We start from the raw sequence: 24,488 nt of genomic DNA on the forward strand, positions 1-24,488 counted from the left end.
AAAATACATTGGACCAAACTTTGTAAATTGAGAGAATATTCTCAGCACCATCAAATAAATAATAGCATGTAGAGCTCACTAACATTGGGTTTGTTGGTTCAGTGACAAGATGCAGTGGCCAGAAATGCTTGGAGTCGAGTTCATTCTCTGCAGTTTATGTTAGAGCAGTACTTCCCAAATAGAAGTCTGCAGAAAGCTACCACCCTTCTCCACATTAAGTTCTAAAAACTAGTCCTCGATGAAACAAAATAAAGTAAAAAAAAATAAGATGAATTTTTCTATAATATAACTTTATTAATCTCTAAAATTTATTCTTTGTGTATTTTTGGTCCTTCCTAAACTTTTTGTTAGTTAAATAAAATTCCTTCTCTTCTTTGTATAAATGAAAAAATAGTAAATAGCACTTATTCTATTGTTCTGTTTTTATAGTACAACGAAAAGTTGCCACCTTTCATTTCAGCCCTCATTTCTCTCTTGGAAATTTAAATACTCTAGGAAGCCCTGAAATATAGACTCTTAAATTTGGGACCTCAATGAACTTTCCCATATTTACAAATATCTGAATGTGATCACCATTTAGTCAAAATATTTTGGCATTGTACAGACCCAAATTTTGACTGCTTTAAATAGGATCTTTGTTCTGTGCAAAGGATAAAGTTCAAGCCATGGAAAAAGGACATAAGCCTAAAGCCATGAGTGAATACAGGCAATTCATTAGAGAACAGCAACTGGTGGGGTCCCATTACCTTTCATGCTATAAAATTAAGAGAAGGGTGGGTTTTGGAAGGAAGGAAGAAAGGAAGGAGGAGAGAAATAGAAACAGAAATGTCATAGAAGTCAAAAGTATAAAGAACAGGATGACTATTGTTTCAATCTGAAGGTCAAGTGTACAGCAGTTCTCTTTCCAGTTGTAAAAACTCTAGTTCTGGATAGTCTTGCATTCAGGAAATCAGTATTCATTTCACTGTATTTTTGAAATTTGATCTGGTCATTGTAATGCAGTCATCTATGTCCTAAAGATAATCAGGACAGCACAAGAACTATACAACTTTATTATGTAGAGATGAATCAACAGATGTGATTTTGGTGTAAATTTTCTCACCTTTTTTCTTTTCCTATGTTACACATACAAGAAGAACACTAACTTATATTTTAAACAATGTACTGGTAGTGACATCTAACTTTGTTTTTTCCTTTATTCAGAGTTGCATTAGAGATCCTGATGGATTCAAGGGGAAAAGGCAAATCTAAAAATTTATAAATAAGTTGAACGAAAATTAGAATTGACTCATTAGGAAAAAAATCATGGGTCTTCACCCATGATTATTTTGATAGGATATTCTGACTGAAGGACAGATCAAGTAAAATTTCTTCTCTCCTTTTGCTGCATAATATTAGATATTTAAAAATCTTATCACGTGGACTTCATTTGTATCTTGAATTTCAGAAGATTCATAAGATTTTTAGTAATACATGACAAGAGAATGCAGTCTATTTATAATTGAAAATCATGCTGCTTGAAGTTATATGAATCAGTTCTCCTTCCAGAACATGTGTAAACTTATGCTTATTGTCTATATTGTCTTATATATAGCATGTCTTAATAATAATGGTGGTAATAGGTGACAATTATTGAACACAAACTATTTGCTTGGCTTTATGACCGGTTTACCTTTCATTTGTCATTAAACAAAATATATACACACTAAATCATTTGTTGAATCTGGAATAAACAGAATGTTTTCTTAATTATCTTACAAATATAAGAATACGTAGTTTATTAAGAGTACTTGTCTGAAATAGCACTTTTGATTACAGTCCTACACTTACTTTCCTTTATGGTGGACATGGCCTCTAGAAGTTGAAGTCATGTTTCAATGAGGGAGAAACTGAATTGTACCCAAGGGAATTAGTGCCTTTATTTGCTTTGTCTACTAGGACTCACCAAAGTCAAGTTGATTCTGTAGAAATTTATGTTTTTCTATAATGAATAGCTGTTGTTGACTAAATGTGAACATAGGCAAGATGTAAGAACATAGTAGGATATTAAATGTCTCGTATTACTGAATATTAATTTCAAAGCCAGTTTATGTAATGGCAAAATTTACATTAAAGTGGCTGAAAAGAAACATCTAAAATTTTTTGATTCTAAAGGAGTAAAGTCAAAATTGCGAAGTTAATATCAACTGTAACGTAATATGTCAACATATAGGAAAAATAAAATCATAAGCTTATAATTTAAAAACCATAAATGAAAACAGACTATTTAAAAATGTGAAACCTAGACTTAGGGAAAGAGTCTCTACTTTTAACCTATATTTTTTTCACCCTGAGAAGAAGTGAGATAATCTAAGCAATCCAGAATTTGCCCTGGCTCAATGCCAAGAAGGTCTCAGAAAGATTCTTCTCTGTTATGAAGTGATGGATAAAATCCCTGATACAGAGGAACATGTAAGGAATTAGCAGCAAAAGAAATGATGAGGCAAAATTAAGTACCTTCAAAGAATGTAAAACAGCTGCCAACCTGTACTCCAGGAGAATATTGTCTTTTTGTTTAATGAAATGATCCAGCAGAAACATTTTTATAATGTAGTTTGTTTACAGAGTGATTTCACACATAAATGACTAAACTCTTTTCTCTTAAGTTGTCAGTGCATAGAAACCACTAATTCTCCCTAAGCTTAATTTATAAAATTCAACATGTAACCTATTTTTCATTTGCATGAATATTTTCATTATTTGGAATTATGGTATTGCAAAATTCAGACTTAAATTGAGGAAAGTCGGGAAAACCACTAGGCCGTTCAGGTATGACCTAAATCAAATTCCTTACAGTTATACAGTGAAAGTGACAAATAGATTCGAGGGATTAGATCTGATAGACAAGAGTGCCCGGAGAACTGTGAATGGAGTTGGTAACACTGTACAGGAGGCAGTAATCAAAACCACCCCCAAGGAAGAGAAATGCAAAAAGGCAAAATGGCTGTCGGAGGAGGCCTTAAAAACAGCTGAGAAAAGAAGCAAAGCTAAAGGTAAAGGAGAAAAGGAAAGATACACCCATCTGAATGCAGAGTTCCAAAGAATAGCAAGGAGAGATAAGAAAGCCTTCCTAAGTGAACAATGCAAAGAAAGAGAGGAAAACAACAGAATGTGAATGACTAGAGATTTCTTCAAGAAAATTAGAAATACCAAGGGAACATTTCATACAAAGACGGGAAAAATAAAGGACAGAAACTGTATGAACCTAACAGAAGCAGAAGATATTAAGAAGAGGTGGCAATAATACACAGAACTATACCAAAAAAAAAAAAAACAAACCTAAATGACCCAGATAACTATGATGGTGTGATCACTCACCTAGAGCCAGCATCCTGGAATGTGAAGTCAAGTGGGCCTTAAGAAGCATCACTCTGAGCAAAGCTAGTGGAGATGATGGGATTCCAGCTGAACTATTTCAAATCCTAAAAGATGATGCTGTGAAAGTGCTGCACTCAATGTGCCAGCAAATATGGAAAACTAGCAGTGGCCTGAGGACTGGAAAAGGTCCGTTTTCATTCCAATCTCAAAGAAAGGCAATGCCAAAGGATGTTTAAACTACTGCACAATTGCACGCATTTCATACATTAGCAAAGTGATGCTCAAAATTCTCCAATCAGGCTTCAACAGTACATGAACTGAGAAGTCCCAGATGTTCAAGTTGGATTTAAAAAAGACCTAGAGGGATCGGGTAGAGAGGGAGGTGGGAGGGGGGATCGGGATGGGGAATAGATATAAATCCATGGCTGATTCATGTCAATGTATGGCAAAAACCACTACAATATTGTAAAGTAATTAGCCTCCAACTAATAAAAATAAATGGAAAAAAAAATAAAAATAAAAAGGCAGAGGAACCAGAGATCAAATAGCCAACATCCATTGGATTATAGAAAAAGCAAGAGATTTCCAGAAAAACATCTGCAACATGGACTATACAAACCCTTTAACTGTGGATCACAAAATGAACTGTGTAAAATTCTTAAAGAGATGGGAATACCAGACCACCTTAGCCACCTCCAGAGAAACCTGTATGCAGGTCAAGAAGCAACACTTAGAACCAGTCATGGAACAATCAACTGGTTCAAACATGGGAAAGGAGTACGTCAAGGCTGTATATTGTCACCCTGCTTATTTAACTTATATGCAGAGTACATCATGTGAAATGCTGGGCTGCATGAAGCACAAGCTGGAATCAAGATTGCTGGGAGAAATATCAATAACCTCAGAAATGCAAATGACACCGCCCTTATGGCAGAAAGCAAAGAGGAATTAAAGAGCCTATTGAAGAAAGTTACAGAGAGTGAAAAAGTTTTAAAACTCAACATTCAAAAAAACTAAGATCATGGCATCTGGTCCCTCATTTCATCTCAAATAGATGGGGAAACAAGGGAAAGAGTGAGAGATTTTATTTTCCTGGGCTCCAAAATCACTGCAGATGGTGACTACAGTCATGAAATTAAAAGATGCTTGCTCCTTGGAAGAAAAGCTAGACAGCATATTAACAAGCAGAGACATTACTTTGCCAGCAAAAGTCCGTCTAGTCAAAGCTATGTTTTTTCCAGTAGTAATGTATGGATGTGAGAATTGGACCATAAAGAAGGCTGAGCGCTGGAGAATTGATGCTTTTGAACTGTGGTGTTGGTGAAGACTCTTGAGAGTCCCTTGGACTGCAAGGCGATCAAACTAGTCAATCCTAAAGGAAATCAGTCCTGAATATTCATTGGAATGACTGATGCTGAAGTTGAAGATCTAGTACTCCAGTACTTTCTAGTCAGCTGGTATGAGGAGCTGACTCATTAGAAAAGACCCTGATGCTGGGAAATATTGAAGGCAGGAGGAGAAGGGGATGACAGAGAATGAGATGATTGGATGGCATCACCGCCTCAATAGACTTGGGTTTGAGCGGCTCTGGGAGCCTGTGAAGGACAGGGAAGCCTGCCATGTGGGAGCCCATGGGGTCACAAAGTGTCGGACATGACAGAGCGGCTGAACAACAACAATAAATGATAAAGTCATTATTTTTATTATTTAAAGTGCAGCCAACATACAGAAATTGGCAAACAAAAACCAATGTAAACCAAGGAGTTAACGCTGTTCTTATTTATCCCTTAACCATACACAATTACTGACGCTAACAAGTTGGTACACTTGATAAGATAGTGGAAAAGTATTTCTTTCAGTCAGCTCCATCTTCCCTGACTTCCTACTTGTAGTCAAGAAGATCAAACTATGAATATTTAACCTCTCCTTCTACAAACAGGTATTCTTTAACTGAGTGTTTTCTATGCAAACTAGTAATTTTTATGAATTATTTAATTTCACCTTCATAATAACTCTTGGGAGATTCATTATTAACCCTTTTTTATAAAACCTGAGGCCTGACTAATGTAAGGAACTCATCTGAGTTTACTCACCCTGTAAGTACTATGGTAGTGCTTGTGTTTTCACCTGTAGCTACGACTCCATATTCTGTAGCTATAGTAGTTGTCTTCCTGCTACTTTTCCACTTCACGTTTAAAGGCCTCTCACATGGTTTCTGTGCATGTCCAGTTAAAAATCAATCAGTCTCTTAAATGACCCTCTTGATGATTAATATCTATGTAATTGTCTTGATTTAGACTCAGCGGGTTTTTACAATTTTTTTTTAGTTTGCCTAGCTACCTATAGTTTGGTCTCTCTGGTGCTTGGGTAGAATTAGAGTTTAGAATTGGAAAGAAGAGTGAAGGTCATCTACTCTGATAACCAGAGCTCCATGTGTAGTCAGTCAGTGCCCGAGCACGTCCAGTGATACAGCCCAGTCTCTGGTATAGGCCTTTCCATCCTCACACAGCTCCGAGTGCCTGAAATTTCAGTCTTATATTGACTCTGTAGCATTGATCCTTTACAATCATTGGTGAGAGGAATGGCATTTACATTCATATACCGTATGGTGGATTCTCTGTTCTTTCTCTTTGGAGACTAATAGCACTCATTTATTTCAGGTATGCTTTACATGAATGAAACTCTTTCCCTTGATCTGTGTCTTTTTGTCCTCCTGCCTTCTATTCTTCTTTCCTTCCTTTTTTCTTTTTGGTCATAAGTTGAGGGTGAAATAAGATAAATCCAGTAGTGTACTGTTTCTCATGAAGAAATTTGAAAAGCATCTTTTAGCAATTTATTAACAATTACTACAGTTTTGCGTGTAAGATGGGTAGTTAGGTAGGTAGATATAGATAGACAGACAGACATTCCATTTAATATGTATTGACCCAGTAATATATTAAAAAAAACATGTGATTTGTGGATGATAAGCTATTATCAATATGTTTTCTTATTCTGTATGTAATTCATTTATATGAATGATGGTAATAATTGACAGTGTGATGTAGGCTATAAGTAATTAAAGGAAAATATTACAAATAAATTAATTCTGTGTGAATCTGTTAGGGGTTTCATTTGAACTAGCTTGGAAGAGTGATGCTGTTTTCCCTAGGTAGCATATAGCTGTAGGTGTCAGGAAAGGCTAATAAGTGGATGACTATGGAGTGTGTTTTCCTGCCCTGTAGTGGACATGAGGAGTACTGAGGTTGGGTTTAAACTCAAATGGTGTTTATCTGAACTTTAATGCTAAGTTAAGAAGTTTGAACTTTGTTCTCTTATTAAAATATTATTTTGATGAGATGGAAAAGGAAGTAAAAGAATAAAATAAGGCAACTTATTGAATGACTAATGTCCTGGGATAGGTCTGGGACAGAGGAAGGGTCTTCATTTCTGCTTTCATTCCTTGGAAGGCACGTTCTACATTGTATGGGTGCCTATGAAAATTTCTACTATGCATGCATGGTAAAAATCTGAATCACTGATTCAGAACACATTTCTGAAGAGTTCCCAACATCTGTATTTTGGAATTGTGGTGGTGGCGGCGGCAGCGGCGGCGGTGGTGGGTGTGTTTATATAAAGACTACAGATATAATTTCAGTTGAAGCAGATAAAAGAAACCTCTTCGGTAATGGTCAGCAATTAGCTTTCTAGTGCAAAGACAATTTACTGTTCTTTCTATTTGAAAATACTTTTCTTACTTAAGGTATCTGAAGGTTCAGTATTTGCCTGTTCACAGCAAAAGTAAATTGGAAATCGATAAACTAAAAAACTGGGATCACATAACAAATTAATTTAATTCAATGTTTTCATAAAAAACTAACTCATCCACATGCCAGTTACAAAATATTACAAAGTTAGTGATTTAATTATCAAAAAGACATACTAAAATTCTTTATTAAAGAGAGACCTTAAACAACCTAGGAGTTTGTTTTCCCCACACTACCTCTGCTCTGTTGGTCCTTAAGCTTATCCTTCTAGCAATGGCTTGGAGCAGGTGAAAACCACTTAAACAAGTTTTAATAGAGTTAAAGATGTTTTATATACAAGCTGACCATTCTAGTTCATTGCCACATGCAAAGAGTTTCCATCAGACCAGTCATTTGGACAAAGTGTTTCTCTCCTTTGTTCTGTAGGAGTATGTCATCTTGAACATGAAATCAGCACACTAATGGGAGCATAACTTCCATTTCATGGAAATGTAAAGAGTCCTGTGAAGTTTTAATATCACAAAGAATAACCACTGATTGGTAACACACCAGGCAGTAGCCAGATTACCATGTGCCAGTCATCTCTACTCATACCAAACCTCACATTAACACTCAATGTCTTGCTTTGTTACCTTGCAGAAATGCTGGAATCCAACAATGTGATCACTTTCAATGGCTTGGCCAACAGCTCCAGTTATCATACCTTCCTTTTGGATGAGGAACGGAGTAGACTGTATGTTGGAGCAAAGGATCATATATTTTCATTCAACCTGGTCAACATCAAGGATTTTCAAAAGGTACCTTTATTCTGATACATGGACTATAATTTTTTTGAAACAATTTAAGTTATATAGAATTTTATAGCTATTTAATTATGTGACAACTGAAAAACTTGTTCAAATTAATATTTTATCTTTCAGACACATAAAATTAAAGCACTGATTTGACTTTCACAAATCAATATATATAGTAAACCATTAAAATCATCAAGAAGGAAACTGTAGTATTTTTGGTGATCATTATAAGAAATGCTAACTTTAGCTTATTTTTCTATAGTTGTATCATTTTTCCTGAATACAATTAAATACCTAAACCATTATAAAAATGTATAATAATTGATTTCATATACTAGGTATATGTGTACATATATTTATATATAATTTATGCATCTATCTATATTGCCTAAAAATGCAGAATTCATCAGTCATTATATACATACCTCATCTGATGTGTCACTCATGTTTGTAAAGTTTATTATTAATGGGATACAGTTACTCTCAATTCATTTACATATTGTCTGTGTCTGCTTTTATTCTACAATGTCAGAGCTGAGTAGCTGTGAAATAAATCATCTGGATTACTATCTGGCCCTTTAAACAAAAAGTTTGCCAAACCCTGATCTGGAAGATTCGTTTTCAGTGTTCAGTTTTTGCAAATGTGGTCATTTAGACACTAGTCTTTTATCAGTTTTTAATATACTTTATAAAAAGTATTAGTAATACTTATAGTATTTATTACTTATTTAATTAATACACTGTATAGGTTGGAAAATAAACATGGGATGACAAAGTAGTGGAAATTGTGCTACTGAGTCTATATGCTGTATTCTAAGTCAAACATTTATTTTTTCAGTTAGTATTTCCAGTCTAAATTTTCTGAGAAACAAAGATCTTTATGCAAGCTTTCCCAAGAGTGCGAATGTAACATGGTTTTTAGGATGCATGCGTACATGCATGCTCAGTCGCTCAGTCACGTCTGACTCTTTGCGACCCCATGGACTGCAGCCCCCTAGGCTCCTCTGTTCATGGAATTTTCCAGGCAAGAATACTAGAGTGAGTTGTCATTTTCTACTCCAGGGCATCTTCCTGACCTGACCCAGCAATCAACCTCTTATCTCCTGAGTCTCCTGCATTGGCAGGTGGAGTCTTCGCCACTAACCCACCTAGAAAGCCCTTTTAGGGTGCATTGCTGTTTAGTGGCTAAGTCCTATCATACTCTTTTGCGACCCCATGGACTATAGCCCACCAGGTTGCTCTGTTCATGGGATTTTTCCAGACAAGAATATTAGAGTGGGTTGTCATCTCCTTCTGAGTCAGGATATCTTCCTGACCCAGGGATCCAACCCACATCTCCTGCATTGGCAGGTGGGTTCTTCACTGGTGAGCCACCAGCGAAGCCCCTTTAGGGTACATACACTTCAGTATTTATACATGTGTTTATACAATTCAGTATCATATATAGTTTTACTTCTTAACACTGAGGGTTTCAAAGTGGTGTGTCTCAACGTCTTATAAACTGTAGTGAACTGGGCAATAATTTTTTAAAAATAACAGAATTGTAAAAAGCTTTTGGAGTGGTTGAAGAGTGTTGCCTAGGATACAATAAAGATTTCATTTCAGGGCTGATTTATTTCTAATAGAGTATACCACTAAACCTAACACTTTTATTTTGTTTCCCAAACCCTAAAATTCTGACTGTGAATTATGAAATCTGATTTTTGACATACAGTCATAAAATGGCAGTGCCCGTACTGATATATTTTGAAATTAAAATATGGCATTTAATAATCACCTTGATTTCTTCAGGCTGTTTCTTTCTTTTTTTTTTTTTTAATATTTCAGTCTATTTGATTTTGAAGCCTCCTCAGATGATAGCAATATCTCTAAAGTTATCTATTATCTAAGGAAATGGGTTATCCATTTGTTTTTCTGAAATGATAAAAATATTTTACATCTTTTGAAAAGGTCACAAAATAAGCAGGTTTTTGTTGCTTTAGTGAAAGAAAACCACCCTTTATAAAATGAAGGAAAATCTAAGATTAGGAAGACTACATATTTTAGTAATAGAGACTATATCAGTTCACATTTTAAATGTTTATAGAATTTTCATCATTCTATTAAATCCATATATATCAATATGAATATATGTGATATATATATATCTACATAGACAACATATGAGCAGATGTCACTTCAAAATATGTTTAATGTATTGATTGTGTTTCTTCTGAATGGATATTCTTAATTTGATATATATATACATTCAGTTCTAAAATTGAAAAGAACTAAATTGTCATGTAAAACAATTCACTATTCTACACCTGAGAAAAATTCTGGAGACATTTTTATGCCTGGGATATATCATTTGCAGCAAATACTTAGAAAATCAATTCAGTAAAAGTTCGGTGACTTGCCCAATATCATAGTGTTCTTACTATAGCTCCTACTCTTGATTCAAATCATTATTCTAGTAATATGTGACATATTTCTAATTTTAAACATCAGTTTCAAAAATATTTAGTTTTAATTGTCACACTGTTTATAAGATAAATGCAGTTTTCTTAAGGATTTTCTTCTGCTTGTTTATGTTTGTCTATTAATGTTCTTTTAGCCTATGTATAATGTTATTCAATAACTTTTTCCTAAACCTCTACTTAGGAATAAAATCTGTATAAAATAAACTCAGTATAAAATCTGTAGGGGGTACAAATAATTCTTGAGGCACTTACAAGATAATATTAAAGTTGAGATGTATGAATTTAAAGCTAAATATTAGGCCAACCCTTGTTAGAAAAACACAGTCTCTGGTTTAGGTGGACCATAAAAAACATATTTGGCCTTGATAAAGGGTTACATCTCTTTAAGGTGAAAATGCTTATTCAATAATGAGTAAGAGGAGCTACCGTGGATAAATGTATAGAGCATAAAGAAGGGAAAGTCTAATATGATCATTAAGCACTTTGAATATGAGGGTAAGAAATGTAAGTACTGTTAATGAGATTAATTAATGGGCTTCCCTGGTGGCTCAGTGGGAAAGAAACCACCTGCCAACACAGGAGACACAGGTTTGATCCCTGAGTTGGGAACACCCCCTGGAGAAGGAAATGTCAACTCTATAATTCTTGCCTAGGATATCCCAAGGACAGAGGAGCCTTGTGGGATACTATCCATGAGGTCACAAAAAGACCTGGACAGGACTTAGAGACTTAGAGACTAAACAACAACAATTAAATTAATGAGAAATTTTAGAGCAAGGAAAAGAAAATAGCAACAGGTTAATATATCTAACCAAAACTTAGGAACTATCCTTCATGGAAATAAATGCTATTAGAAAGACAATTTATATATTTGTTCTATTGACTTACAGTTATTCTCATTAAATTGCTTTCCAAAAGAGCACTTTCTACACCAGAATTTATTTATTTTTCATGTTAGATATTTAAGCCATTTTTGTTCAGCCTGGTCTATAATAAATTGAGACTACACACCCCTTTGGAATGCAAAAGTAGAAAGTCAAGAGATACCTGGAGTAACAGGCAAATTGGTGTTGGAGTACAAAATGAGGCAGGGAAAAGGTTAATAGTTTTGCCAAGAGAACGAACTGGTCATAGCAGACACCCTCTTCCAACAACACAAGGGACGTCTCTACACATGAACATCACCAGATGGTCAATACCAAAATCAGATTATATTTTTTGCAGCCAAATATAGAGAAGCTCAATACAGTCAGCAAAAATGAGACCAGGAGCTGACTGTGGCTCAGACCATGAACTCCTTATTGCAAAACCCAAGCTTATATCGAAGTAATAGGGAGAACCACAGGAAAAGCAAATGTTTCATTTGACCTAAATCAAGTCTCTTGTGACTATACAGTGGAAGTAACAAATAGATTCAAGGGATTAGGTCTGATAGACAGAGTGCCTGAAGAACAATGAACAGAGGTTCATGACATTGTACAGGAAGAAGTGACCAAGACCATCCCAAGAAAAAGAAATGCAAAAAGGCAAAATGGCTGTCTGAGGAGACCTTAAAATAACTGAGAAAAGAAGAGAAGCTAAAGGCAAAGGAGAAAAGGGAAGATACACCCATCTGAATGCAGAGTTCCAAAGAATAGCAAGGAGAGATGAGAGAGCCTTCCTCAGTGATCAAAGGAAAGAAATATAGGAAAGCTATAGAATGGGAAAGACTAGAGATCCCTTCAAAAACATTAGAGATACCAAGGGAACGTTTCATGCAAAGATGGGCACAATAAAGTACAGAAACAGTATGCACCTAACAGAAACAGAAGAGATTAAGAGGAGGAGGCAAGGATACCCAGAAGAAATAGGCAAAAAAGATCTTAATGACCCAGATAACCATGATGGTGTGATCACTCACCTAGAGCCAGACATCCTGGAATGCGAAGTCAAGTGGTCCTTAGGAAGCATCACTACGAACAAAGCTAGTGGAGGGAATGGAATTCCAGTTGAGCTATTTCAAATCCTAAAAGATACTGCTGCGAAAGTGCTGCACTCAATATGCCAGCAAATTTGGAAACCTCAGCAGTGGCCACAGGACTGGAAAGGTCAGTTTTCATTCCAGTCCCAAAGAAAGGCAATGGCAAAGAATGCTCAAACTACCACACAATTGCACTCATCTCACATGCTAGCAAAGTATTGCTCAAGATTCTCCAAACCAGGCTTGAACAGTATGTGAACTGTGAAATTCTAGATGTTGAAGCTGGATTTAGAAAAGGCAGAGGAACCAGAGATCAAATTGCCAACATCTATCTGTTGGATCATAGAAAAAGCACAAGAGTTCCAGAAGAACATCTACTAGTTTACTGACTATCCTGAAGCCTTTGACTGTGTGGATCACAAAAACTGTGAAAAAATTCTTCAAGAGATGGGAATACCAGACCACCTGACCTGCCTCCTGAGAAATCTGTATGCAAGTGAAGAAGCAACAGTTAGAACCGGACATGGAACAACAAACTGGTTCCAAGTTGGGAGAGGAGTATGTAAAGTCTGCATCATATTGTCACCCTGCTTATTTAACCTATATGCGGAGTATATCATGTGAAATGCCAGGCTGTATGCAGCACAAGCTGGAATCAAGATTGCTGGGAGAAATATCAATAACCTCTGAAATGCTGATGACGCCACCCTTATGCAGAAAGGCATGAAGAACTAAAGAGCCTCTTGATGAAAGTGAAAGAGGAGAGTAAAAAAGCTGGCTTAAAACTCAACATTCAAAAAACTAAGATTATGGCAACTGGTACATCACTTCATGGCAAATAGATGGGAAAACAGTGGGAAAAGTGAGAGACTTTATTTTCTTGGGTTCCAAAATCACTGCAGATGGTGACTGCAGCCATGACATTAAAAGACACTTGCTCCTTGGAAGAAAAGCTATGACCAACCTAGACAGCATATTAAAAAGCAGAGACCTTACTTTGCCAACAAATGTATGTCTAGTCAAAGCTATGGATTTTCCAATAGTCATGTATGGATGTGAGAATTGAGCCATAAAGAAATCTGAGTGTGGAAGAATTGATGCTTTTGAAATGTGGTGTTGGAAAAGACTCTTGAGAGTCCCTTGGACTGTAAGGAGATCCAACCAGTCAGTCCTAAAGGAAATCAATCCTGACTATTCATTGGAAGGACTGATGGTGAAGCTGAAGCTCCAATCCTTTGGCCACCTGATGTGAAGCACTGACTCATTGGAAAAGACCCTGATGCTGGGAGGGATTGAAGGCAGGAGGAGAAGGGGACGACAGAGATTGAGCTGGCTGGATGGCATCATCGACTCAATGGGCATGAGTTTGAGCAAGCTGCAGGAGTTGGTGATGGACAGGGAAGCCTGGCGTGCTGCAGTCCACGGGGTCTCAAAGAGTCGGACACGACTTAGTGACTGAACTGAACTGAATACACCCCTCTAAATTATAAGAAAATATAGCATGAATGTTAGCAAGATTACTTTTTTGTTAATAATGACATGAGAGAAATCTGAAAATGAGTCCCATGTTGTGTCAGTGCCATCTATGAAAAACTAGGAAACTGCAAGAAAACAACTTGCCTTTTTGAACTGAAAAAGGTATCTATTTTAATAATACATGATTTTTGCACAATCTGTCTGAAAAGCGGAATATGAAAGTCAAATCTTAGCTCTGCTATTTATTATCTCTGTGTTACAGAGAAAATTTATATTTGATCTTCCTCCATTGTTAACTTTTAAGGAAGAATAGCTCACTTGGCTTTTCCATATTCAGTGAGAAGACAGGGCTGTGGATTGGAGGTGCCAGCCCTTATTCAGGAATCAGGGTAATGTTAATTGTAAGAATGTAAGGCTTGTTAATTAAAATCATGGTAACTATATTCTTCCTTTGTAAAAAAAATTATGAAACTCCTTTGTGAAAAATAAAACTTATGGCGCAAGTTATAGTACTTTACGAATACAGACATACATGAAAAGTATATGAAAATGAAGGGATTACATAAATTAAGTGCTTAAAATGGTAAAAAAAATTAAATGCATAAAAAAATCTTTAGAGTTTTTCATTGTGACATGTACCTGAAATCTACTTGCCATGTCATCATAATTTATTTCAATAAGTCCTAAATTCTTATTTATAAATGCATTGCATTTTGCCTTTATTCCCTAGATTATCACAGCCTTTGCTCAAGTTTATGACCATTTATACTGAATTATCTAGAAGTTCCCAAATGAATGATAATCATTCATTTTGAGACTAAAAGCTTTCTAGCAGACATGAATGACTAACTGCCATTATCTCTGAATTTTTCTTTTATATATGACTGTTTTCCCCCTGAAATTAACTGTTGTTACCAGACAAGAAAGAGAAGTTAAAAAAAATTAAAATTGATGTGCCCAAAAAGATAGGAGTCATTGAAATTGCTCAGGGGAACTGAAAAGTTTATGTTAAACTTTAGATGAGGATATTTTAATTAATATTATTGAGGGAAATGCATCTATAATCCTTTAAGCCAAGAGTCATGAATTGATTTACCTACCAGTGTCCCTGAATTCAAATCATACAGGAAACTTGGGAAAGATGACAAACAAATATTAGGGATGAAAATGCAAAGTTATTACCCAGTTAGTCTGAGTTTTACCCACAGTGAGGAGGGTGTTTTTTTTTTTTTTTTAGAGTATCTGTTTCCTCATTTCCTCCTTTATCTCCTGAACGTATGCAGTGCTACTCTTCACCTATTTTCTTTTCAAAAAAGAAAGATTCCTTTCTAAAGTGGATTTCTCTAACCCTATCAGTTGCTCATTCATGAATGTCATGCTGAGATCTGACTTATGGAAATGGATCCAGAGCACCTGATGTTTAAAAATCAAAATCACTATTTTATGAAAAAACTGATTCACTGAAAAGAATGCAAGCTGCATTCTATGCCTATTTCTGTCTCTCTCCACTGGATTCTCATGTGGTCTCAAGATCTTCCACTCCTAAACTGCCTTACAGTTCTTTCCATCACACACTGTTTAGATCTATTGACCACATAAATTTTTATGTTCCTCAAATTTCATTTATACAGCAAAACCACTCAGGTGGACAGAGAGTATATGATTTAAGTTCATGCTAATTATCTGATGCCACTTTAAAGTCTGCACTCAAAGTTTCTCGCCACATAATGCTTTCTGGAACTTTCTTTGTCTCAGTTGACCTACTTGATCTAACAGACCGTAATGTTGGATCTCTTAGAAAACTTAATTGGCAGAAAATAATGTTTCTTCTCTGCCCTTAGATTGTGTGGCCAGTATCTTACACCAGAAGAGATGAATGCAAGTGGGCTGGAAAAGATATTCTGGTAAGTATCAATCTAGTAAGTTATTTTAGGAATTTATTATTCTAGTGTCATTTTTGCTCATTGTTATATGAAACATCATGCTTTGTGGACCTAATCACTCTTTCAAAACAAATTAATGATACATAATGTTTGAATATTTTGACATTTTTATGTAAAACATTGAAAGTTTAATGCAAAGCAAGTGGGTAAAATTGACAATATATCTAAATAAAGCAAAAATCTGTTCCTTTTGATGATTTATATATGCAAAAGGTAATTAACAAAATGCATTTTTAGCATAGATACTTATACCCAATGAATCAACTTATTTGTACAGATTGGTTTTCATATGTTACTGCTTCTTAATTCCTTTTGAATGAATTGAAATTTTTCTTCTTCTGCATCACCGTGATTAAATTACACCTTCTTTCCATTTCTTTCTATTTCTTTTCTTTCTTTTCCTCTCCCCTGCTTTCTTTTCTTCCTATGTTTCTCTTCTCCTTTCTCCCTTAGAACTTTCATCTTTCCTTTCCTTCTTACTTCCTACATTTCATTTACTCATTCCTGAAGTAAATATGAATTGAGAAATGACCATGTAATATACATTGTCTTTGGTACTCCAGACAAAAAAATGAGTGAATGGTAAGCAATCCTTACAATGATTTTACCACTCTTAATAGGTAGAGGCCATTTTTCTTGAGGTAAACTTTGTCACTGAGCCACAGGTTTGAAGCATAGCCATGTATCTGCACAGATCATGAAAGGCAGTTATAATCATTTAAATCAATGCATTAAAATGAATTCAGAATTTTAAATATGATTTTTTTTAATGTTTTATCAGATACTTTTGGATCCAAAACAAATGTTTTGTCTCTGGATTAGCATTTAGAAGAAATTTATCCTAAGAGCATTAAGTCATAAATCAACTTGTATGTGTGTATATATATATATATGTATATAGATAGATAAATAGGTAGATAGATATTTCCAAGGGACAATCTGATGGATTGGTAGCAGCTGCCTAAGATGTATGTATTTAGAATGATTTGAAATGAAATCTGACTTCATGGGAAAGGGTGGCAGCAGTGTTGGCTACCAGTGAAAGCAGATGAAGGCGCACAGAGCACAGGTGTCTTCCACCCGTGATTAAGACATATGAGCAAACGTGGGAAATTTATCCTTAAAAATTTAAGTTTAGGGACACATAGTTTTTGAGACAGGAGCTCACTGTGTCCTTCTTTGCCTGGCAAAGCAATAAAGCTATCCTTTTCTACTTTACCCCCTCCAAAAAAAAATCCATTTTAAATATAGAGATTGTAACCCACATTACACCTTCATAAACATAAACATTTTTCAGATTATGTGAAAGTAGACAAAAAATTCTGTTCTATCAAACTTTATACTATCCTAAATTAATACATAGGTTAGGGTGATTGAAAAGGAGTAAATTGAAAAATTAAATAAGACTTCAAAAAAGCCAAGAATTTTATGTTGATTCCCACTGACTCATTAATTTTACTTGAGCAAGAACCTTAACTGGTGGAGTGGCTTTATAGTATCTTATCCATTAAATGGGACAGTACCTATTTTGCAATTATGAGTTTAATGGTTTTTGTGAAAATTATTTATAAGATAATACTGCATAAGTGTGGACAAAATATGTGACTGAATAAGTAAATATTTATTAATATTGAAATGCTATATTTATCACTAACAAACTTGAAGGATTGCAATGTGATAATAACTAAGAATGGAGAGAAATGGAGGTTTTACCTGTATACAGTTGTCACTTTTAAAAACACGTTTTTTTCTCTATTAAAATATAACAGGCAAAGACATAGGCACTTAAAATTATTGAGAATACCTCCCATGCCAAGTACTATGATAATTTAAATAGTATTTTATGTGTAGTTTTTTAATAAAAATTTACCAAATGGGTATCATTACCACCATTTTCTTAATCAGGAAATATAATGATTCAGAATATTCATTCAAAATGTTCTCATTCAAAAATTTTGAAACATTTTGAGTGCAATACTCAAAGCTGAGGTAAAAAATGTTGTGTCTCTGCTTATGTTTTTGGTACTGTGTGGCATGTATGGATTTGAATTTGTGCATTAACACACAGATGATGAACAATAGAGACTGACAAATGTCTTAGATGCTCCAGTCTTTTAAGAGTGTCGGTGTGTGTGCTCAGGCACTCAGTCACGGCCAGTTTTGTGACCCCACCGACTGTAGCGGCCTGCCCAGCTACTCTGTCCATGGGATTTTTCCGGCAAAGAATACTGGAGTGGGTTGCCGTTTTCTCCTCTAGGGGATCTTGTTGTGGACATAATAATAACCTTCTCATAACATTTTTGTAAGACTCAATCACAAATGAAATTATTACCTAGACTGTAGTGCATGATACAAATATTAACTGTTATTAGTGTATGTAATAGATTTGCTTGAACAATTTCTAAGTGAAAACATTGTTAAAAGAAATATGTTTTGGTCCTCGCTAATGATCACAATCACTGTAGTGTGGCACTGTTCTGAATTCAGTAACATTTGAAACTTGAAGATAATAACCATACTTAACTGACAGATTATCTGGATTTTATAAAAAGCACTGAGCCAAGTACTGACCGTTTCTGATCCAATGATTAAATTAGCTCATTCAGTTGCTAAGATAGCAGATATTCTTTTTTGTCTGTGGTTTCCAAAATTCATCTCAGTCCATTTCCCTTATCTTTCATGCCTCTGGCCTTGCCTCATCTCCCCTGCCCTAACTTCTCATCTCCTTCCCTCCTCTCCCACTCCTACTCCTCAGTCAGTACCAAACACTGAGGGATTCTGGTGTTAGCCCAGACACAGTTAGATCAGCAGTTGCAGTAAAGTCAGGATCCCCACAATTCCAAGAAATAACCTTAATCATGACCTCAGTGGTTTCCTCTCCAAGACAAGCAACTTTATTGTATTTTCCAGGCTTGCTGAATATGCTTATGGTCTTGATAGAAGTAAATTAAAAGGAGCTAAAACATATGGTGTCTGTGAAGTCTGATACAGGGTATTAATGGCACCTGATTATTTCATAACACTTTGTAATAAGGATTCCAAAAACTTATAAATTATGTCTCATACGTTATGGTAGAGATAGGTAATTAGGTATTCATTGAGAGATATAAACTTTTTAAAGTTTATTGGTATGGCAGTATTAGTCATACAAATCTTAAGTCAGATAATTGATATAACCTGATAAAATGCACATGCTTTTGTTTTTCCTCTACATTCTGCATCAAATCAGCTCAGGCATTGTAGATTTTTCTTTTTCTTTTTTAACAATTGAAGGAGAACAAAGCAATTTTCATGTATTTTAGTTCAAGGAAAAATGTATTTTTTCCTTTCACTCTTAACCAAACACTACAGTATATTTAAATAATGAAATATATTTCATACTATTTTTCTCGTAACCCATCTCATTCCTTTAGTATTGTTTTTAATTGACCTATTATTAAAAATACAAATGTATTTTAAAAAATACAAATTGTATTCCAAATGGGCATTTGGAATGAATTTTATTAAAATTTAATTTTACTTTGCAGGTGACCTCATTTATGTACTCAGTTACATAAATATTTAAATAGGATACATGGCATTTATTATTTTGAGACTTTAATATACAGGTGCATTTTTTTCATTTCTGTCTTAAATATTGTTTTAGAAAATAGCAAATAGTTGACTTATTGGGATTGTAGCATTTCTTCCTTGATAAGCATAAAAAATAGCATCGGTATCTTTACCAAAATTTTCTTAGCCATTTATATTGTTTTTTTTTAAAAATTTTCATTCACTGCCATACCTGTGCAGTGATACACAGACAGTTTGAAGGGAATTCTAGGCTCTATCTTGAGTAAATAATAGTCAGCTGTGACTGATGGACAATAATTCCTTTTAAAGACCTCTTGTAATTCTGAAAACCACATGAAGGAGGCTTGAGGGATTTTTGCAGCCATTAGGACTCCAAGATACAATTGTAACCAAAATAGGAATTGACCTGAACATTTATAGAAAGATAAAGTAATCACCTTCTTGAGTGTTCTCCATGGTTTCTAGAACCTGAGTTTACCCTTTTCCCACTGGTTTTACTGTTTTCTCTAAGTCCTCTGGAAATAAAGCTTCTTTAAACAAACCATCCTGGAGGAAATGCTATCTTCTTGGTATTAGATTCAGATGCAAGACTACAATAGGAAAAGCAAGACAAAGACACTGGTTAATTTTATGTATTTTGAAAGGAGGTCATTCTTAAGTCTGTTTAAGGTGGTTTACATGGCACAACCACCTGGGAAATCAGGATATGCCACTAGATTAAACCTCCATAGTTCCTGTGTCAGTGAGTGTAGCATCTTATAGAAAGTTGAAACCTTTCTCCATTCTCCTGGGAAGTTGGAAAGATACAAACCATTGTTTCTCACGACTCAATTTTGCAATGGAATGTATATATTAAGTCAGTAGTTGGGATTTGAGCAGCTAATCACAAAAAATGAACTTTGTTCTAAGAGGGAATCTCTAGCCTAAGACAGTTACCATCTCTCTCTTTCTCCATGTATACATAGATAGACAGAGAAGGAGGAAATATAAACGTGCCGTAGGCTGCTGCTAATTGCATTTCTAACAATAACATTAATTTAAATATATTTTTTCCAGAAGTGAATATGCAGGATATATTTACTACTATGCCTTCTTTTCTTGGTGTTGTCAGTTCTAAATATTTACACTGTTATTGTATATCTGTATTAGAGGAGTGAAATGTTCATGAACCTTTTCTATTATTGTCACTTGAGAGTTGTAATTTGAAAAAAAAATACATATATGTAATATTATTGTACAGATACCCTCTATAAGGACGTAATGCAATCCAGATATCTCTGTTCTCACTTCTATTAACCGCCTTTACTATTATTTCAGATATTTTCCTGGTGCTTAAAATCCACTTTGTATTCACAATAACATTTCTATTGAGGGATTAACTTCCTTGACCCTGTTTTGCAAATGAAAAAGGAATACATGCTAAGCTGGAAAAAGAATCTGTTTCAAATCAATAGCTCTCTGAATCTTCTTTGTTTATCCTACTAAACCATCTCTCTTTGTACTAAGCTTCAGTAAAACCAAATGGCAACCTTATGACTATTAGAAATATTTTGAACATCGTTGGAAACCAGAATTTCAGCCATCTGAGATGAACAAAGAAATAACAGATTCTCCTAACGTCACTGTTGTTGGATACATTTCAAAGTTCAGTATCATGCACCTGAATTTGGGGACATTTTTGCAACTCTTGAGAGACTTATTTTTATATTCTTGTCCTTGGTGGTTATTCATTTTTAACATATGATATATTATAGCTTGTCTATCAAATTTATCATGACTCAAATTGCAGGACCTCAATAGCACTAAGTTTTGCCAAGTGCATGCAACTGAGAATTTGAAGCTACACATTCATCTTAAGTTTTGTACAATCTAAATGCAAGTTAGTCCTTGAATTTCACTTACTTTTTCCAAGGTCAAAGTTGACATCAACTTCATTTTTTTTAAATTTTATTTTAGGGACTTCAAGGTATGTTAAAACTTTAAATGGATAGTTAGAATTACCTTCTAATTCTGTAAAAATCATAATGTTTCACTAAGTCTCAAAACCCTGATGTGTAATTGCTTGGAGATCATTTTTCGTGGATCTCTCTCACTTCTGAACATTGGAAGAATGGAAGAATTTTTAAGCAAAAGGCTAGTTTTCAAATAACCTTAAAGTAGAGATAGTGCATCCCTTAGAGCAAAGGGCAGTTATGCTTATCTGCAAGTACAGTGAACATAACCTCTTTCTCAAAATGTAATGACCAGCATGCTTATGCCTGCTATAAAACGTTGAGGGAGGTGGGAGGGGGGATCGGGATGGGGAATAGATATAAATCCATGGCTGATTCATGTCAATGTATGGCAAAAACCACTACAATATTGTAAAGTAATTAGCCTCCAACTAATAAAAATAAATGGGAAAAAAAATGTTGAGGTTACCTCAACCAGGAGTCCCTCTGCTGTAATGGACCTCACTGCATGTGCAGGTGTCGCTTGGCCCTCTTCTCACTGCACGGTGGGAACTGGAGCTTGGGGAACTGACATGAGAAATGCTGGCTCTGACTACTGCCATTCCTGTGAATAATAAAGTTTTTCATCTCTGATTCAGAAGCTGTGTAACTTTTGTCAGCATCTGTAGAACTTCCATGGTAGCTTGTTATCTTTTCAGTAGAGTGGAATCATAGACCCTTTACTGTTCCTGATATTATTGATTATAAATTTTTGTGGGCACCCTAGATGACCTCACATGAAAGACTTTGATCAGTTTATTAGTTGTAGATATGATTCCATAATGAAATTTGATGACAGATGAGATATACAGACAACTGAATGCTTATGAAAGCAAATGAAAAACTTTGTATTAAATGTCACAGAAATAAGCATAGATTTTCATATGCATGCATGTGTGTACATTTATTTCTGTTTGGAGGTAAATATCAGGTAAACTGATAGTTCAAATTCTGTATTCAAAGAATACTGGTAATAATGATAGCTAATATCAATTGTAGCTTACTATATATACTAGGTATTGTTCTATATACATTTATTTTATTAGCTCATTTATGTAACTCATATTTGGTTATAAGATAAGCATTTCCTTTCAAAAAATGTAGTTCCGGCTTACCTAAGTAGACACAGCACAATTCTGCCACAACTATTCATAAATAATTTCTATATTTGCTGTTTCACTGTGACACTGGTTCATACCATCTACCTCTTTGATAAAATGTTTATAAATTTATAATTTATCATCCTTATTCTTGGAGAACTAGAATTTCATGAAAATTCGAATGAACAACATTACATCATCTTTTTAACAGGACTGGACTCAGATTAATATTCAAAACAAATTTTATTAAGTCCACCTTACATTTGTACCAACTATGGTCTTAATCATTTTTAACTCTACTTTTAAGAAGTGAACAATTCATTATAGCCTTCTTGCCTGCATCATGTCCCCATGTGTAGAATGTTCTGAGAGTTTTAAGCAGACATGAAAATAATTAAAACTAATAAATAAATGGTTGATTATTTAAAGAATAAGATGAGTTTCCCTTCAGTTAATAAGTGCCAGGTAAGAATGCACAAAAGAACTATACAAAAAAATGTAAAGACCTAGATATAACCATGATGGTATGGTCACTCACCCAGAGCCAGAAATGCTGGAGTGTAAAATCAAGTGGGCCTTAGGAAGCATTGATGCAAATAAAGCTAGAGGAGGTAATGGAATTTCAGCTGAGCTGTTTCAAATCCTAAAAGATGATGCTGTTAAAGTGCTGCACTCAGTGCATCAGCAAATTTGGAAAAGTCAGCAGTGGCCACAGGATTGGAAAATATCAGTTTTCATTTCAGTCCTAAAAAAGGGCAATGCCACAGAATGCTCAAACTCCTACACAGTTGTGTACATTTCACATGCTAGCAAGGTAATGCTCAAAATCCTTCAAGCTAAGCTTCAGTAATATGTGAACTAAGAACTTCCAGATGTACAAGCTGGACTTAGAAAAGGCAGAGGACCAGAGATCAAATTACCCTCATTCATTGGATCATAGAAAAAGCAAGGGGATTCCAGAAAAACATCTACTTCTGCTTTGTTGACTACGCTAAAGCCTTTGACTTTGTGGATTACAGCAAAATGTGGAAAATTCTTAAAGAGATGGGATTACTAGACCACCTTAACTGTCTGTTGAGAAATCTGTACACCAGTCAAGAAACAACAATTAGAACTGGACATGGAACAATTGACTAGTTCCAAATTGGAAAGGGGTACTACAAAGCTATATATTGTCACCCTGCTTATTTAACTCATATGCAGTGTACATCCTGCAAAATGTCAGGCTAGATGATTCACAAGCTGGAATCCACATTGTCAGGAGAAATATCAACAATCTCAGATATGCAAGCAGTTCAGTTCAGATCAGTTGCTCAGTCGTATCTGACTCTTTGCGACCCCATGGACTACAGCACGCCAGGCTTCCCTGTCCTTCACCAACTCCCAGAGCTTGCTCAAACTCATGTCCATTGAGTCAGTGATGCCATCCAACCACCTCATCTTCTGTCATCCCCTTCTGCCTTAAATCTTTCCCAGGATCAGGGTCTTTTTCAACACTTTGCATCAGGTGGCCAAACTATTGGAGTTTCAGCTTCAGCATCAGTCCTTCCAATGAATATTCAGGACTGATTTCATTTAGGATGGACTGGTTGGATCTCCTTGCAGTGCAAGAGACGCTCAAGAGTCTTCTCCAACACCACACTTCAAAAACATGAATTCTTCAGTGCTCAGCTTTCTTTATAGTCCAACTCTCACATCTTTACCTGACTACTGGAAAAACCATAGCTTTGACTAGCCAGACCTTTGTCAGCAAAGTAATGTCTCTGGTTTTTAATATGCTATCTAGGTTGGTCATAGCTTTTGTTTCAAGGAGCAAGTATCTTTTAATTTCATGGCTCCAGTGATACCACACTAATGGCAGAAAGTGAAGAGGAACTTAAGAGCCTCTTGATGAAAGTGAAAGTGGAGAAAGCTGGCTGAAAGTGAAAAAGCTAGCTTATAATTCCACATTCGAAAAACTATGATCATAGCTCCAGTCCCATCACTTCATGGCGAGTAGAAGGGGAAAAAGTGGAATCAATGACAGATTTTATTTTCTTGGGCTCCAAAATCAGTGCAGATGATTAGTGCAGCCATGAAATTAAAA

At 35.2% G+C, this 24,488-nt stretch overlaps 1 protein-coding gene across 7 annotated transcripts in view; it reads left to right on the forward strand.

Moving 5' to 3' along the window:
* The window catches only part of SEMA3A (semaphorin 3A), a 501,460-nt gene that overhangs the window by 338,575 nt on the left and 138,397 nt on the right, over positions 1-24,488 (forward strand). For all 7 annotated transcript variants that reach the window (XM_043871699.1, XM_043871697.1, XM_043871698.1 and 4 more), the window contains 2 exons: positions 7,743-7,900; positions 15,637-15,699. In XM_043871699.1, the coding sequence (XP_043727634.1) occupies positions 7,743-7,900; positions 15,637-15,699 (221 nt within the window). The remainder of the gene's footprint in view (positions 1-7,742; positions 7,901-15,636; positions 15,700-24,488) is intronic.

This window comes from Cervus elaphus, chromosome 18 (assembly GCF_910594005.1).
Source record: "Cervus elaphus chromosome 18, mCerEla1.1, whole genome shotgun sequence".
Taxonomy (NCBI): domain Eukaryota; kingdom Metazoa; phylum Chordata; class Mammalia; order Artiodactyla; family Cervidae; genus Cervus; species Cervus elaphus.